Source organism: Leptodactylus fuscus, chromosome 4 (genome assembly GCF_031893055.1).
Source record: "Leptodactylus fuscus isolate aLepFus1 chromosome 4, aLepFus1.hap2, whole genome shotgun sequence".
NCBI classification, from domain to species: domain Eukaryota; kingdom Metazoa; phylum Chordata; class Amphibia; order Anura; family Leptodactylidae; genus Leptodactylus; species Leptodactylus fuscus.
This window is the reverse complement of record NC_134268.1, coordinates 181,919,318-181,937,413: the sequence shown is the minus strand read 5'-3', so window position 1 is coordinate 181,937,413 and position 18,096 is coordinate 181,919,318. Positions and strand designations below refer to the sequence as shown.

Sequence of the window (18,096 nt, the reverse complement as noted above, 5' to 3'; positions counted from 1 at the left end):
GGGTTACTCACTAGCTGACTTCCGCTCCCTTGGTGTTGTACCTTTGGCAGGAAGTTCAGTGTACTACAAGTTACACTATGACTAAGAACCATTGAAGGCTCCGAGCACGTAAACACTTGTGAGGTTGTTCTTCCATGTACCATAGTTTTGCTATTTTTACAGCTAATAATGTTCCTCAAAATAGAAACACTCATAAAGTGCACAAGGCTGCTTTCTTTAGAAAATAAGCTCCATATTTTTAGGTTCTTTTTACACGACCAAGTCCCATTCGTGGGAAACTGCGTTTGTGTGGCCAGGACCTGGACTCCCTGCTGACAGACTCCCTATAAGCAGTCGTAATAAGATTATTGTGAAGATATCCCTTTTATGGAAATTGCTGTCCTCATTGTACATACGCCTCAATTTCACACCATGAGCAGAATTTATCAATACTTTTTTTTGCTTCCATTATGCATATAGGGAAATTGCCAACGTATCTATAGGTATAATTGACATTCAGCAGTTTCAAAACCATGCGGTTTTGGAAGTGGCAGCATGTTCATAGCATGCATGTATCCAACCATAGTGTTGGATGAGATTCACTAGAATCCCATCCACTATAGAGTGACTGTAAAACGCAACGGTGATTGCGCCGCGGGCAAACTGCGTCAGCTATACAAAGTGGGGCTCCGGCGTCAAAGAGAAATTGTCTGTTGGCATTGGCAACCAATCACGGTACAGATTACAAAATTAAAGTTGTATTGTGATTGGTTACGATGGCCAACAAAGACTGTTTTTCTTTTAGACTACTTTATCAATCTTCTCCAAACTTTTTAACTAATGAAAATGTACATATTAGGCTGTGTTCAAATTGTCTTGTTTTCTTGCTTTTTGGGGGGTTCTGTTGGCTTTGCAAAAAAAAGTTAACCTCAACCTAAGATTCCTTGAGAAGATCAGATCTATTCTTGACCTGTGACAACTCAGAAGCTTAATATATTATAGGATATTATAGGCTATTGTACTACTTACGTTCTTTGCCCCGCTCCTTGTTACGTGGATGGATTAGTTGCTGCTCCCGCCGATGTCTCTCCGCTTCCTGTTCCTGTCTCTGCTGCTCCAATTTATGCTCCTTCTCTCGTTCTAAGATTTCTTGTTGCTGCTTCATTGCCAGTAATTCCTGCTGCAACTTGTAACAAGAAAGGAGAAAAATGTAGTTAGATGAAAATGATATTTTATATATACACAGCAAGATTATACACATTGGGATAAGGAGATTAATCTCAGCTCCCACATACAAAGGTCTCCATATACATGGCGGTACTACCTTTGTATCCAGGTTTTCTTATGGCAAAGCTATAATCAATGAGTACAGCTTAGCCGTAACTACTAATTAGTCAGTTGGACAGATGACTGCCATCTCCCTCTCCCATGCTTTACACTGCAGCTCTGCTTCAAATTGGCTATTTTTATTTTTTTCACAGAAGTTAAAGGGAATACAACAAGCAATTCCTGCACCAATTAAACTTTATTACCACTTCAGTCTCCCAGAATCCAGAAGAGGGGGAGTGGGGTGTGACTGAAACCCTTGTTATTCTGCCTCCCCTGCTGACGTTCCGACTCTTGGTCGCATGCCCAATTCCACATTACTCAATAAACCAGTGGCCGATTGGACAGGAGACACTGAAGACATGGAGAGGTGGAGTGGTGGCAGAGCAGTATAGATGAGCGCTCTGGCCTTCCCAGCCACCCTCTATAAAGGTAGTAAGTTAGGATCTTGGGGTCTGGGGTATACAGTATATTAGTAGTAAAGCTAAAACGGAATTCATATTAAATACAATATTAAAAAATACAAAAGTTACACTACCAAATAACCCTTAGAAATGGGAGTGAGTAATAGTTGGTGCTCCAGTACAGATATACTGGACAACCAATGTGTAATGCGTAAGACAGACTTGATTATAGTACATCCTATAGGACCTGTTCACATCTGAGTTATAGAGTCTACAAGAAGATTCCATCATCATTTCCATAACTTTTAGATAAGAGAAGTAGTTTTACATGCAGCATTAGTCCTCCCATTAAAATGATGGAAATTGCCTCGTAACACAATGGTCAACGAGGTCTGACAGCAGGTGGAAAACCACATTGGCATTTAGCAGTAGCATGGCATCTAATTGGGCATGATGCAATATTTTATCAGAATTTGTATGAATCCAACAGAAAAAAATATTGATTTGCTTGTATATATGTATGGCATGGTTACGATACTACTAAGGCCCGGTTCACATCTACGTTTTGTATTCTGTTCGGGAAATTCACTTGGAGACCTATATGCATTAAAAAGTGGTTAGCTAAGAAACCACATGGACCCCATAGATTATAATAAGGTCCATGTGGTTTCCGCATGAAACATGCGGGGAGAAAAGTGCTGTTTTACGACTTTTCTCTCCGCATGATTCGTGCAGACACCAAGTGGAAACCACACAGACCCCATTATAGTCTATGGGGTCTGTGTGGTTTCTTAGCTAACTACTTGTAATGCATTCGGTATTCCATTCAGGGTGTCCTCAAGCGAACTCCCCAAATGGAAATGTGAAATGGGCCTAAGAGATGGTAGAGTCAAAGTATGGAAATGAGAATTGTGGCCCATTGCCATAGTAGCTATAGGTTTGCGCCCTACATGTTACGAAAAGGAGCGACATCACTGACAATGAAGAAGTTAAATGAGACATATCCGACAACTTGACCCCAAGAGGGTAATTGGACTGAACATCTCACATTTAGTACTTGATAGAGCTGAATGATACCTCGTGATAATGTTCTTGTCTGAACGAGTACTGAATTACCCCACTTTTTCTATTGTATTTACACAAACATGGTAAATAATTTATTGATGCTCCGGGCAATGTCTAGCTGCTACTTTCTAAAAGACGGAATTACAGTCATTAAAAAATGCAGTTTAAGGAATCAAATAGAGGAAAATTGGGCAATTAAACAAATAGTCTCTCCGTGTAATGTCTGTACCAGAAAATAATGTGATCGTTTCATTCCAAAAGCGAGCTTAGATCCCACCAAGTTCACAGCGATGCAGACGTTAACCTGTCCAGTGCCAGGGCAATGGGTGGTACACCGTGTCACATATATCCCCAGCAGCTCATATTGCAAAACCTGAGCTTTCTTGGAAATCACATTTCTTTGTAAAGAACTTAATGGAAGCAATGCCCCGGGGAACCATTCACAGTCAGTTGTAAATGTTCTTAAGAGAAACATTCCTAGTCACTCTTTTCCTCTTTGGATAACAGACAAGAAGAATGACAATGGAAGCCCTGTTAATATGAAAAATCTACTCAACTATGCAGGAAACAGATTTGCTGAATTAAAGAAATCTGCTGCCCCATTGCTTGCTTAGGGAGGGTGGCCCTGGGACAATTTGACCAAAATCAAAAACAACATTAACCTTTGAGAAGTGGAGAGACATTAATCATGCCCCGAGCGGCAACCAATGTTAATGCTAAACTGTGCGCAGTGAATCATAATGTATCATGTGACCGCCACATCCATGACACAAGATTCCACACAGCTTAACGTGTATAAAGAGAAATGATACATGGAATTATAATACAATGGTGTCCAACCTGGGGCTATCCAGATGCTGCAAAATATAACTCCCAGTGCGCCTTAACAGCTGCTATACTACAACTTTCAGCATGATACGGCTCTCTGTGAAACTGCTCCCAGGGGGTATTGTTTCTCCTTGAGGAGACCACCATCTGGTGTTGGCTGTCTACAAGCGCAAAGCTCCCTGGGACAAGGTATGTAAATTAGCTGTCTACCAGAAAGAAGGAAATTCTTTGTCTAGTGCCGCCTATTGTAGACGGCTACCACATAAGTCAACATTCAACCCATTAGTCTTAAAGAAGGACTAGAGATTTTAGCTAAACCAGTAGCACTCATTTGTAGATAGCTGTTTTGGGGGTTCTTACCCGTCACCAGTACACCAGTACAGTACCATCACTACTTAGCCATCAGTAGCTTGGTGGCTGAGTAGTTAACACTGTAGCCTTGCAGTTCTGGAGTCCTTGGTTCAAATCCTGCCAAGGACAATACCTGCAAGGAGTTTGTGGGTTTCCTGCCACACTTCATAGATATACTGATAAGGAATGTAGATTGTGAGCCCTATATGGGACAATGTCTGTAAACTACTGCGAAATATGATGGTTCTATACAAATAAATTAAAATAAATGAAAGGGAACAGGCTGTCTGGGTGAGAGACTTTGACATATGGCTCTTGAAACCTATACATAGTAAACATGGGAGTATAATGCGTAAAGGGATTGCCCAACGAGAAAAAATTGGTAACAGAAAACTTTCATCTTTGCAGCCAGTGATGGGCACAGTGGGCATTTCCAGACATCTTCTGTGTGTCAAGATGGAACCAGAAAGTAGAAACCCCCCCAATGTCCTGAAGCAGCAGAGGATCGGAAACATGAATTTAGTTTCATTAATTTTTTTAAACCCTTCTGAGCCCTTTGCCGCTAATGTATTTTCTACTGCAAAACTTCTGACTTTTAAAGAGTCCTCTTTTTTTAACCCCTTCCTACACTGTGACATACTATTACGTTGAGCAAATTATTATGTCTTTGGTGTACAGTAAGGTTGAGCCGATCTTGAGATTTCAGGATCAATTTTAAAATCTGATTTCCGATCATTTTCCAGCCAATCCCTATCCCGATTGCAATTGTGAAATTTGCTTGATCGCCGATCGGAATCCGATCTTTCCCGATTCCGATCGCTCAACCCTAGTCAATGCTCCTCTATGGGAAAAGTCACTTTTGGGGTTGAGCCGATCTTGAGATTTCAAAACTGATTTCCGATCATTTTCCAGCCAATCCCGATCGTGAAATTTTCTTGATCGCTGATTGGGATCCGATCTTTTCTGATCCCAATCGCTCAACCCTAGTGCATAGTTCATGTTCAAAAAGTGATAAAACATAATAAAAGCAATATAAATATGTTATTGCCATAATCATAATGACCTGCCAGACAAAATAACCAAGCCATTTTTATTTCAGTGAACACTTTAAAAACAAATTGTAAAATATACTACCCGGCGTCCTTAAAGGGGTTGTCCCATGAAAAGCATCCTATCTATACTGCTAGTGGATATAAGACTTTTCCTAAATACATTGCTTTATCAAAACTGCTTTGTTTGGCTGCTATCTTAATTTGTTCACTTCATTGTTTACACTCTGTTTCTATGGCCACGGGGCTTATCTGCTCAGTTCCCAAGTGATGTAGCTCCCAGCACTCAGGGGGAAGGGAGGGGCTGAGTGCTGGCAGCAGCTCTGAGCTGTGTATGTCTGACAAGTAACGGAGCTCCTCAGATAGGGGAGTGAGGAGGTGAAAGCTCCGGGAATACTGTGCTGTCTATCTTCAGCTCTTCCACTTATCAGCCGCTTTAATTGAATTTGGCTGAGATAGGGAGTCTGGTACCTCTGTATGTAATGCAAGCTGACTCAAATCCAGCTCTGCTACATCAGCTTCTACATCAGCTTCATACTGTGGGAATTGATTTACAACCAATCCCTCACTACTAACTGCAAAAATAGCAGACAGCAGAGCAAGTGAAAGCCCGCCCACCAATGTGCCGAGAAATCCAGGAAGTGAAGAGAGCGCACAGAGCCTGCAGGTTGGTGAACAAGCATGATGGGAATACCCCTTTAAAGGGCTACCTGAAGACTTTTTTAAATGATCACAATTTTATGATCTGTCACCCACCAAACCTAACAATAGGACGATCTGTGTGTACAGTATACTAAGCTATCAGAGGTGCTATATCACAAAATCCTAAGTGTGTAGGGTCAGTTTTTGGAAGTAATACATCATGTTACAAGTCATTTAGTCGGAAGAAGATAAATGATTCAGGGTTTCCACTCCCAGGCTTTCTTCCCCAGGAGACAATACCAGTCTTTATGTCGATTATGTTTTAAGGTGTAACCTGAAGATCCTGTACCATGGCCTCCCCCACTTACAATGTGTCATTTATAATATTACTTTGGCAAAGGGGCCATTGGGCTCCATAGGTGCTAGGGCCCATGTGCTTCCTCTGCTCACTCTATAGCTATACCTCTGCTTATAATAGTTAGCATATATTTTTCCTATAAAGAAGCAGATCTGAAAAATGTCCTATAACTTGACAAATGGTCCTATAACTGCTCCTATGGAAAAATTCCAACATCCAAACCACGAAAAACACAACAGAAGTTAAATGTACCATGGCAATGCAAATTGTCATTCTGGAAGATACGGATGACGCAGTGCTACGCTTATCAGATGTTGCTGAGTTGGAAAGGTTTAACACATTTTTTTTATTACTTTTTATTTTTTACCATTTTTAACCTAAACCTGGATCTCATCTGATAGTGAAGAATAGTTTAACCCTTATTTTATTCATTTCTTCCCTTTTGATCAAATCCCTGGTTTGGAAAAGCCTGAACATTGCAAACAAGTCATAGCATAATGCAAGCTCTAGTATGTGGCAGCCATGATATATTATCACGTTACACAGGACTGCACTGAGTTTATTCAATGCAAAATGATTGGACTCCTAAAGAGTTAAAGAATGAACATATAATAACACATTGTGGCAATGTGACATATAAAATCATGGTCTTGGCAAAATACTCTTATTCAGAATTACATCTGCCAGTATGGCTGCTATATATGCAGTTTGACTAGCGTCCAATATTTGTTAGTTCTGATATGGTTTGGGCTTGATCCTCATTTTTTTAGCAATTTGCCTTTAATATTGGAAGTTATATAACGTTAAGGTCTCCATTTGATGACCATATACCGGTACATGACATACTGACTGTAATATAAATGGCGATCTTTAGGATCCTTTGGTGGGGATGAAAATCTTGGCTCCTTGGTTCAATAAAGGAACCATACCACTCCAACAAGCACCATGTCCCCATCATCAGTTACTCTGGCACAGGGTCATACGTTTGGTTGTGCATGTTCCTTATATTATAGTTCATGGCATCTTAGTCTTATTCTAGCAACCAGGACTGAGTAGCCGCAGCAGACACAGCCAAAACCAAATATACGAGTCTGTACGCTACCTGTTGAGCAGAATCCTCTGACTACAGTCATCAATGTATAGACGGATGATTTTATTCTAGTTGCCATGACTACTCCAGGGACATGTATAAATCACTATTCCAGTTATGGGCATTTATGTTCTGCATAAGGAAACACAATACGTATCCTCACCAGACCTTAGAGGTGCAATGAAATGAAAGGGAACCGCCTGAGATAACATCTACAGATCCACTGACCATGAAAGTCTAAATTTGTGACTAACACCAAAGTTCTAGCTTTATTAATACTCCCTAATACTAATTCTGGCTCTAGTTCTGTAAAACAAAGTGACCTAACAAGTCTGCGACAATAAGGAGCATTAGATCTAACCAGTCTAGCACTGAATTGAAAGAATGGCTCAATGAGACAGAAGAATACAAAGCACTCTCCTTAAATAATTAATGGGTTTTACTTTAATGTGGCGCCCATGGGACAAGTTATGTCCAACCGGTACCATGCGAGGTCAACATAAGAACTAGAGATGAGCGAGTAGTGTTCGATCGAGTAGGTGTTCGATCGAATACTACGGTATTCGAAATACTCGTACTCGATCGAACACTACTAGCTGTTCGAAGTTTAATGTTCGATGCAGAACCAGCGTTGATTGGCAGAATGCTATACATTCTGCCAATCAACGCTGGTTCTTCTCTTACCTTTCCAAAGTCCTCTCCGCGCTGCGTCCCCGCGCCTTCTTCTGGGTGGAATTCACTCTGCCTAGGTATCCGGCCTAGGCATAGCCGACTGCGCATGCGTGGGCATGCACGCGCATACAAGCGCATGCGCAGTCGGCTCTGCTCAGGCGTCAGGCCTGGGCAGAGCCGCACGCACATGCGCAGTCGGCTCTGCCTAGGCCGGATGCCTAGGCAGAGTGAATTCCACCCGGAAGAAGACTTCAAGCAGAATCCAGCCAGACCGTCACTCGTGGACTTGGTAAGTATGATTTTATCAAATGTTGCCCCTGAAACGAGCATTTCCCTCCATAGACTATAATGGGGTTCGAAATCCGTTCAAACAGTCGAACAGTGTGCGGCTGTTCGAATCGGATTTCGAACCTCGGACACTTTAGTGTTCGCTCATCTCTAATAAGAACCTGATTGCTTAGTTTCTTACCTTCTTTGCCTCTAGAATGACATCCAGTGATGCCAAAGATTCAAGGTTTTCTATTTTTCTCCGAATTTTCCTAAATGGACAGTTACATGCCCCCATATAGAACAGCTTGGCAACCTTTCCTTGTTTCTTTTATATTTATAGATGAAGCAAAGTTTAACCTGACAATGATAACTTGCTGCTCTTACCAGCTGAGCAAGACTGACTACTGGACCACCATGCTGCATTTTGCCATAAGATTTTTACTAGAAAGTCAGCAGAGTTTTCTTCTGCAGAATTTCTGCCCCTATTATATCAATCTGGAGAACTGAAGCATCTCCACAGGTGTAATTGAGATGCTGCGATTTTTTAAAAAAAAAAATTTAAAAAGCGTTTTGGAAAATGCAGCTTGTTCGCCGCAGATTTGCAGGTAATGTAAAACACAGGGTTGCCGTGCAGTTTCCGCTATGGCAAATACAGTGCGCTTTTGCAACATGGGGCAAGCCTTAGGCTTGACATGTATTTAACACTTTCTCATTCAGACTAGCCAGCCATCATTTTGTTTCACATTAGAGCCAATGGGAACGGACGCTTGCAGCAAAGGGGGCGTCATCTGCATCTGTCACTCTATTGCTGTTAATGTCAATCACTCTCCTCCTATATGTTAGTTTTGCAATGAAATGTGCTATCTTATTGATTTGATGTTGGGTTGTAAAGACGTCTTGGCACAGCAGTCCCTCTGGTTCAGTCTGTAATGGGTTATAGGCTCATAAGGTGACGGATACTACAAATTGTAGTAAGCCTTATTATTTTATTACAATGCATTATACAAGGTGCTATTCTCTTCTTTCCTTTTTACTTCCTTATGTGAAAGAGACCTAAGGTGCTGTTGGTTCTGATCTTCCTTTCTTCTTCATCTATGAATAGAATACCAGAACTGTAGTACTGCCATACAATTGTACAGGCTAAAGACTAAGATCGCAGAAGGAACGAAATATTATTAGAAAAATTCTTGAACGTTCATTTTTATAATAATGACATTCTTTATAGACTAAATATAGTTATACATATATATATATATATATATATATATATATATATATATATATATATATATTTGTGTGTTTGGATAGATAGATAGATAGATAGATAGATAGATAGATAGATAGATAGATAGATAGATAACTCTGCTACATCTCTATGTAGATATAGATATATTTGTTGCAGTAGTAATAATCTCAGCTTTAGTACATGTAGATACGAAGATGATAACTTGCACTCAGGAAAGGACATAGTGAAATGTGAGCTGGTTGTGGTCCGCAAACACAAGACTAAATCTAACCTTATCTAATAATGGGCTACATCCTCGTCCTACACTTAATGTAGCTGAGTAAACACGACTTCACAGCAAGACTCCCATAGACCACACAGCTCCTGGAAGGCCGACCTCTCACACAGACGCTTGGTGTGTTTCCCCTTCCACTTCAATTTGCATTGGCTCCCAGCTGACATTAACAGGCTCCATAACAACCGGTGTTTGGAGGCTTAAGACTATTCCCTGACCACTCACAGCCATTACTTAACAACATAAATATTGGCTGGCAATGAGACTTTAATTATTTTGATTTATACATGAATCCTTCAGCTCGCTTGTCTTGTGTCTGACCGTTGTCACATGACCACTTTCAATTTCTACAAGTGAATAAACATGGCCGTGAGATGATCTAGGGGTCAATATACAGGCATTAGCCGGCTGCAGGATCTGATCTCTTGGCTTCGATACTTGGAGAAGATTCAATCGAGTGACTCAAGGTTCAAGAGAATAAATATGCTAAAGTTTGTTATTCTGTGGATTTTCCAGTTCTCTTTGTGACTGTAACGAAATGTCTTATAAACTTTTACTAACAACCATGTTAACCGGGAACTAATGCACTGATTTAAAGTATATATAATATTTTAGGCTACAGATCCTATGTAAGAGTCTTGGTGGGTTCCAGGGGATATTTTCTAGGTCTAAAATTATGTCAAAATAGAGGAGCAAGTAAAAAATTCTGAAAAATGACCTAAAAGTTCACATTATAGCACATTGTAACAACTACAAAAGACGTAAATGTAGAACACCAGATGACCCATGAGCCTCGCCAACTGTGCTCATCTAGGAGAGGCAGTGTACACGGAGAGGATCACTATGACACTGAAATTACAGGAGTGTATACCTCCAAACTTTCCAATGGTTACAATGGCTATATATATATATATATATATATATATATATATATATATATATATATATATTCATTCTCCCCATGCATGCATATGTTTCCCCCCACACTCCAAAGACATACTATTAGGGAAGTCCACCTAAATTAAAGGGACAGAGTGTCTAACATATCCACTCAGAAGAAATAGTCATCTACTCTGTGTATTTCCTTATCCTGATTTCACCTTCTTCATTACGTCGCATGATCAAAAGATCACTTCTTTTTTCTAGCATGATTTGCTATGCAAACAGGAGTTTTCTTTCGGCTGCCTGGAGATTCTATTGAGAACTACAATGTGACCTCAGATTCACTAAACTCCTGTTCTGCGCTAAAGTCACTCCGTCTCTCACAGTCAGGTCTCCATCTCCCCATTACCTTCCCCAATGTTATCAGCAGCAGTCAATGCAACTTTCAGGACCTATGGTGACTTCATCCTCATAGTCTAAGGTCTTGGAAGGTATATTTTAGTAATAACCATGCAATGTTTTATAGAAACAGGAAATAGACGTGGCTACAGATACTAGAGATGAGTACAGGTACTAGACATGGCTACTGATACTAGAGATGAGTACAGGTACTAGACATAGCTACAGGTACTACAGATGTGTACAGGTACTAGACATGGCTACTGATACTAGAGATGAGTACAGGTACTAGACATGGCTACAGGTACTACAGATGTGTACAGGTACTAGACATGGCTACTGATACTAGAGATGAGTACAGGTACTAGACATGGCTACTGGTACTACAGATGTGTACAGGTACTAAACATGGCTACAGGTACTACAGATGTGTACAGGTACTAGACATAGCTACAGGTACTACAGATGTGTACAGGTACTAGACATGGCTACTGATACTAGAGATGAGTACAGGTACTAGACATGGCTACAGGTACTACAGATGTGTACAGGTACTAGACATGGCTACTGATACTAGAGATGAGTACAGGTACTAGACATGGCTACAGGTACTACAGATGTGTACAGGTACTAGACATAGCTACAGGTACTACAGATGTGTACAGGTACTAGACATGGCTACTGATACTAGAGATGAGTACAGGTACTAGACATGGCTACAGGTACTAGAGATGAGTACAGATACTAGACATGGCTACTGATACTAGAGATGTGTACAGGTACTAGACATGGCTACTGGTACTACAGATGTGTACAGGTACTAGACATGGCTACTGGTACTACAGATGTGTACAGGTACTAGACATGGCTACTGGTACTAGAGATGAGTACAGGTACTAGACATGGCTACTGGTACTACAGATGTGTACAGGTACTAGACATGGCTACTGGTACTAGAGATGAGTACAGGTACTAGACATGGCTACTGGTACTACAGATGTGTACAGGTACTAGACATGGCTACTGGTACTAGCGATGAGAACAGGTACTAGACATAGCTACTCATACTAGATAGGTGTACAGGTACTAGACTTGGCTACCGGTACTGGAGATAAGTATTTAATCCAATAAGTAGCTTGTATAGCTAAAAAATAAATGAATGAATAACACTGGAGTGTGACTTTAATTTAGCATAAACATAAGGTAAAACCTGATCTTGTATGAGACTTCTTCCAGAAGTCTTATTTTTATCACTTATTATCTGTAGTTTATAATCATACTATCTTTACTATTAATGGAGTTTTCCATGATAAAGTTATTAATGACCTTTCCTAACAATAGGTCATCAACAACAGAATAGTGGGGGTCGGACACCCTATACCCCACCATTTAGTTGTTCTCAGCAGAGAGAATGGGTAGAAGTAGACAGTATTGTCCCATGTGTAGCGGCTAGACTAGATTACTGCAGATCAGCTCCCAAAGAGCAGAGCTGTCGTGCTGAGTATTGGACGTCCAATCTCCATCCTTAGGATAGGCCATCAATAATTTTAGCCTAAAAACCTATATAATGTCAGTAGTGTTCGACTAGTTATCCACAGTACCAGAAGATCCTCTAGGCCCAGGCCCTAACACAATAATGGTCCAATAGACGACACCCAAATTTGAAGAGTACTATTGTCTATTTCCTAGGGGTTGTTTGAAGATGGACCCCAGAATCATTTTATCTGGAGGACCAATGGAACCTCAGTTCGACACTGAATGTTAGTATTACAGTTACTTATTCCCTTGTGAACGTGTGTTTTACACAGTGACAAACCTGAGTACAAAGAGTTGTAGTGTAAAGCATAGGAAAGGTATAATGCAGTCTAATTGTCCATACATATGGAGTAAAGTGGCGCTGATTCTGGCACGATAACTCGCATAAGTATCAGCACTGAAAAAAAGCCTCCCACTGACTTCAATGAGTTCCGTATTCCGCACGGAACCCATTGAAATCAATGGGAGGCTTTTTTACCCATTGATTTCCATGTGGAAAACAGAACCCATTTAAGTCAATGGGAGTCTTTTTTTCAGCACTGATTCTTATGCGAGTTATCGTGCCAGAATCAGCGCCACTTTACTCGGTGTGAATGGATGCAGCTTTGACAATCATGTATCTAATCTGAAGTCACTGATCATGGCTGTGCTGTAAAATAAAGTTGGTAATACTTAAGAAAATAACCAACAAGTAAGTGTCGCCTGCAAAACAGCGGCTTGAATTGCTGCACTTGATACTTGAGTCCACCTTAACACTTTCATTGACAGAAGAGAATTTGCTTAGGATCACTTGTTATTGAGTTTTTTTAGATTGCTCACATTCATTTCTGGCCTGTGGCAACCCCACAAAAAAAACCGGCCCAGAGCTGGTACCACATCAGTCTGTGGTTTAGGACAATATAACCCAGATACCTTGAGGTGTTCCTGGAGCTGGGCCTGGTGTTGTCTAGTGAGGTTCTCATGCTGTTTCTGGAACTCCGCAATGAGCAGCTGCTTCTGAATTTGCTGCTGCTGCTGGATTAGTAGGAGCTCCTGCTGCAGCTGCTTCTCTCGCAACACCGGATCTAACATTGGCATCACTGTTCTTAGGTCTGTCCTTAGGTCCAGTGGTGTGACAGGGTCCAAACCTGTAGGAACCTCAGACTTGATATCTGAAATAGGAGACAAAGAACACAATTCTTACTATCTTCCAAGACCAAAACAAGAGTTTAGTTTATATAAATGTATACATATATATGCACTTGCAATTATTATCCTACATCAAGTTTAGGAGATTATGGTATAAATCAAAATCATGATTAATCACGCAAATTTGGTGACAAATTTAGGGAAATGATCTTTGAAGAACTCACTCTGAATTCTGTACCCAGCCCCTGAGTAGTGGTTCAAACCTATCAAATCTACCATATAAACATACAAAATGGGACAATATGCAAATCTGTACACAGGAATTGTTATTAGGGTCCGAAAGACCACAAAGGGTAGCAATAGTCACCTAATGTAATAGTTCTCAATTACAGCAAAAATACAGTTAACCTGTTGTAAGAAATATAAATTGTAATTTGTAATTGATTATGTAGTGTATGACACAACGCTTATCAAGCCCCACCCCTATATGGAACCTCTCCAAAAGACCACCTCTTTGAGAAGACCACCTCCAGTTTTCCATACTAGCTATCTTCTCTGAGAAGACCAATACTCTAGAAGAATACATCTCTAGAAGCAATTTTGGATGGTCATGTCAAAGAGGTTTCTTAATATCACCATATAGACTGTATTTATAGTAGTATCCAATCTTCTATTTATAACCATCCATCTGTCAGATCCAAACTAGCACTAAAGAGGTTATTTAGCTTTTAGATATTGATGGCCTATCCTTAAAATAGACCACCACATTTAGAATGACAAGGGTCTAACAGTCCGCTCCACTGCAGATCAGCTGCTTCCTGAAGCATGCAGCTCCTGCCATTGTTTACATGCCGGGAATTGCACAATCATTGTACTTTTAGTAGTGGTGGATATGGGTACTGCAGTTTTGTTCCATGGACTTGAATGCCCCTATTAAAAGTACACAAGTGCGCAGTGCAGCGCCGACAAGTAAATAACACTGGGAGCCGTGTGCTCTGGAAGACAGCTGATCTGCGGTGGGGCTGGTCAGTTGGATCTAAAATTGATGACCTATCTTTAAGATAGACTAATTTAACACCTATTACGGCGGATGACAGGCATGTAAAGATGGTGGCCGCCATAGCCACTGGGTGTCTGCTGTTTTATGCAGCAGTCACCCAGCGGCAATGTCCGCGATCTGTACACGAAAAATTAAAAAATACTCACAGTTAGAAGGAGTTAAAAGTTGAATAACCCCTTCTGAGGTCCAACAGGGTGTCTCATTTTTGTATGCTGCTCTATTCTTGTGAAAAATGTACCAACCATGGACAGCACACAAGTCTTATTTACAAGTCAAAATGCGGACTTGTAAGTAAGCCCTTGGGATGTTAATATGTAGTAGCTTTCAAGAAAACACGAAAATTTGTCAACTTGTCCACTGTGTGTAACCTCAGCCATAAATTCTTGGCCAGAGTAATACTTAAAGCTTAAACATAGACCATTACATCATCAAAAAAAAAACAACAACTCTGTTCAGCGCTCCATATTTTTACAGTAGGACATGACGCGGGGTTCTAGTTTCCCATTTGCAACAATTTAGAAAATTTGAAAAATTCAAAAATTGACGTTAGGAAAAATTGTAATGTCGGCAGAAGACAACATCCTATTGTCCCGTCCTTTAAAAAGTAGAAGACAAATTGGTGGACTTTTTACTCTGCTGAAATAATTCCTCCTAAACTGTTTGGTTTGGTTTTCCAGACTAATCATTAAATGGTGAAAAATCGCTCTTAAGCTCACAAAAACTACTCTTGATTATAAATAATAGCCTTGAATTGGAAGCTAAAAGCAGGCGAGAGCCCAGCCCTCGATCCAATTCATTCAGCAGCAATCCACATTCCATTTGTCTAGACTAAATATAGCTACGTTTACACAAGAAATCAATAGTACTTGCTGAGAGCACAGCAAAGGCATGAATATTTCATCAAAGGCAGGGAGTGAGGGAATGATGGCAATCAGTAAACTGACAGCTATGTGAGGGCTGACTGCGGGCCCCACCGATGAGTCACACCAAGCTGGACAATGGCTTCCTCCCTGCAAGTCACAATCCGATTCAATGCGTCTTTCTATTTTTAACAGTAATTGTGTTGCAAGTGACAAAGCCTTATCATCTTGAAGTGAGAGATAGATTTTCTTACATCTCCTATGACAGGATAATATGCCCTGCGAGAAGCAATAATAGCAGCTCGATACTGCTCGCTGATCGCCTGTCTCTTTTGTGTTTGTACTCTACGCCACATCACCAAATCCCAAACAAAAGGGGCACAGCTTTTCATACACAACTTAATTACAATAATTAACATGGCAACCTCTGAATTAGCCAGAGGAGAACCATCTGTCTGTATGTGAGAGTAGCCAAACATTTAACCTTTGTCACTTCCCTGCATCGCGAATCGGATGTAGATATTGCTCTCGCGTAAAATAACCTTTTGTCATGTAAACATGGTACAATATGTCAAATGGAATAAATCTGATGACATTATCACCGGCGGCATTTTTGTCAATAATTGGGCACCCGTCACAGAAGCTGGCATCGTTCCCATGTAGTCATCATGTATGAATATTAATCAAACATTTGGGATGTGGGAGCAGAGACCCCCCCCCCTCCCCACTGTAAGCTAGAAAGCCTGGACTTCAGCCGAAGACATTTCAGTTCCACTGATACATTGTGGCAAAGTATCCGGACAAGAGACAGATTTATGGTACTGTATTTTGTGGACTGGATAGACTGGGTATAAGTGCATCGAACTCTTAGCTCTCGGATTAAAGGGGTTTACTTGGATAAATAAAAAACTAACTGGGGTTTAGGGGTTGGTAAAATAAAAAAAATAAATTGCCATTTCAATTGCATAGGATAGATGTCTCCACTTGTGACACCGGCTTTCATTTCCAGACAATGTCGGGTACCTTCTTGCATTGTGTATCTTTATGCCATAGGATCTCCCCTTTTTGGTCTGAGGTAATGTCCTTCATGAAGTCTTTGGACTCAATTACGCTATGTTCACATCTGTACCCGTGTCCATTGGAGAACCAGAACAACAGACACATGGACCATTACAATAGCAGACTCCAATGGCGCCAAGTCAACACCATTGACTCCTTCCGACCATGTCCTTTCTTCTAAACTGAAACCACCAGATGCAAAGTCGGGCTTTAAATAAACAGAATAGCCCCATTTAAATCAATGCATTGGAAAAGATGGTTGTCAGGCGTCTAAGGGCTCGTTCACATCTGCGCCCAGGTGTCCGTACTTGAGGTTTCCGTTTCCTGCCTAAAACAGAGGCAGGAGACGGAAACCTGCAGGATTCTTTCTCACCCATTCATTTGGACATGCAGTACTCTGTGTCCAGATAAAAAAATCCGGTTTCACGGCGGAGAGCATAAAACGCTCACCGCCGCTCACGGCCGGACCCGGTCTGTGCTTTCCGTCTTCTGGCATGCAGAAGACGGAAACCATAGAACGGAGACCGTGAATGCAGGTGTGAACCTAGCGTAAGATTTCAGCGTGTGAGGCCCAACTTAATTACAGCAAGTGAAGATGATAAAAATTTGATAAGGTGAATTTATCAAATTGTTTCTGTAAAAACGGTACCTTATTCTGGGCCTTATTCTGGAAGTGGTTCAGCATTTATGCTTATATCAGCCACCTCACAATTGTTCTTTCTGCAATTGTTTAACCATCAACCTACTTTTATCTAATGTGATTTTCTACCTTTAGGCTAAGACCCCACGTAACAAAACACAGCAAAAAAATGCTGCGAAAAAAAAAGAACGCGGTGGAAATACATTGCGTTTTTTTCTGCAGCATTTTCCTGTGCGGACTTTCTGCCCTTATTATATATATGCGGAAAACGCCAACCTTTCCTTGACATGCAGCAATCCTAATAAGTGCAGGCTTTTTCAAAACGCTGCTTTTCCACTGCAAATTTTTTTCCGAAATGTGTGGATGGGATTAGCCAGCATCCCATTCACTTCGCAAGTACTGTAAAACGCAGCTTTTTTTTGCTGTGGGTTTTCCACAGTGGCTAAAATGTTGTGTTTTTGCAATTCAATTCAATTTTCAGCCTTAGGCTTAACATGCGATTAACACTTTATAGCCAAAATTATAACTGTAGGCAAAAAGTTGTAACACGTTAAATCTGGCACTCTAGGAGTATTGCTTTCCTTAGTATTTGTATAGACACCATCCGAATATTGTATACTTAAAGTTTGCAAATTTTAGGGTTAAAAACGTATGAAGGACTTGTGGGGTGGATAACCTCAAAGAACAACTTGCAAAAAGGTGCATAAACAAGCAAAGAGCACAATATCTATAAGACATTGATGGGAATGGCATTCTTTGGTTGCAACACTTAGTGAAATAGTTCCCAAAAAAAATACTATAAGATGCTTAATAGAGAGGGGTTTTCTTTTTTTTTTTTTTTTTTTTTTTTTATGTAGATTGTGAGCCCCACATAGAGCTCACAATGTACATTTTTCCCTATCAGTATGTCTTTTTTTGGAATATGAATGAATATGAATATGATGGAAATCCATGCAAACACGGGGAGAACATACAAAC

At 40.5% G+C, this 18,096-nt stretch overlaps 1 protein-coding gene across 2 annotated transcripts in view; it reads right to left on the bottom strand.

Moving 5' to 3' along the window:
- HDAC9 (histone deacetylase 9) overlaps positions 1-18,096 on the bottom strand; it is a 328,489-nt gene that overhangs the window by 65,758 nt on the left and 244,635 nt on the right. For both annotated transcript variants that reach the window (XM_075271432.1, XM_075271431.1), the window contains 2 exons: positions 13,284-13,522; positions 1,009-1,165 (listed from right to left, as the gene is read on the bottom strand). In XM_075271432.1, coding sequence (XP_075127533.1) covers positions 1,009-1,165; positions 13,284-13,522 — 396 coding nt within the window. The remainder of the gene's footprint in view (positions 1-1,008; positions 1,166-13,283; positions 13,523-18,096) is intronic.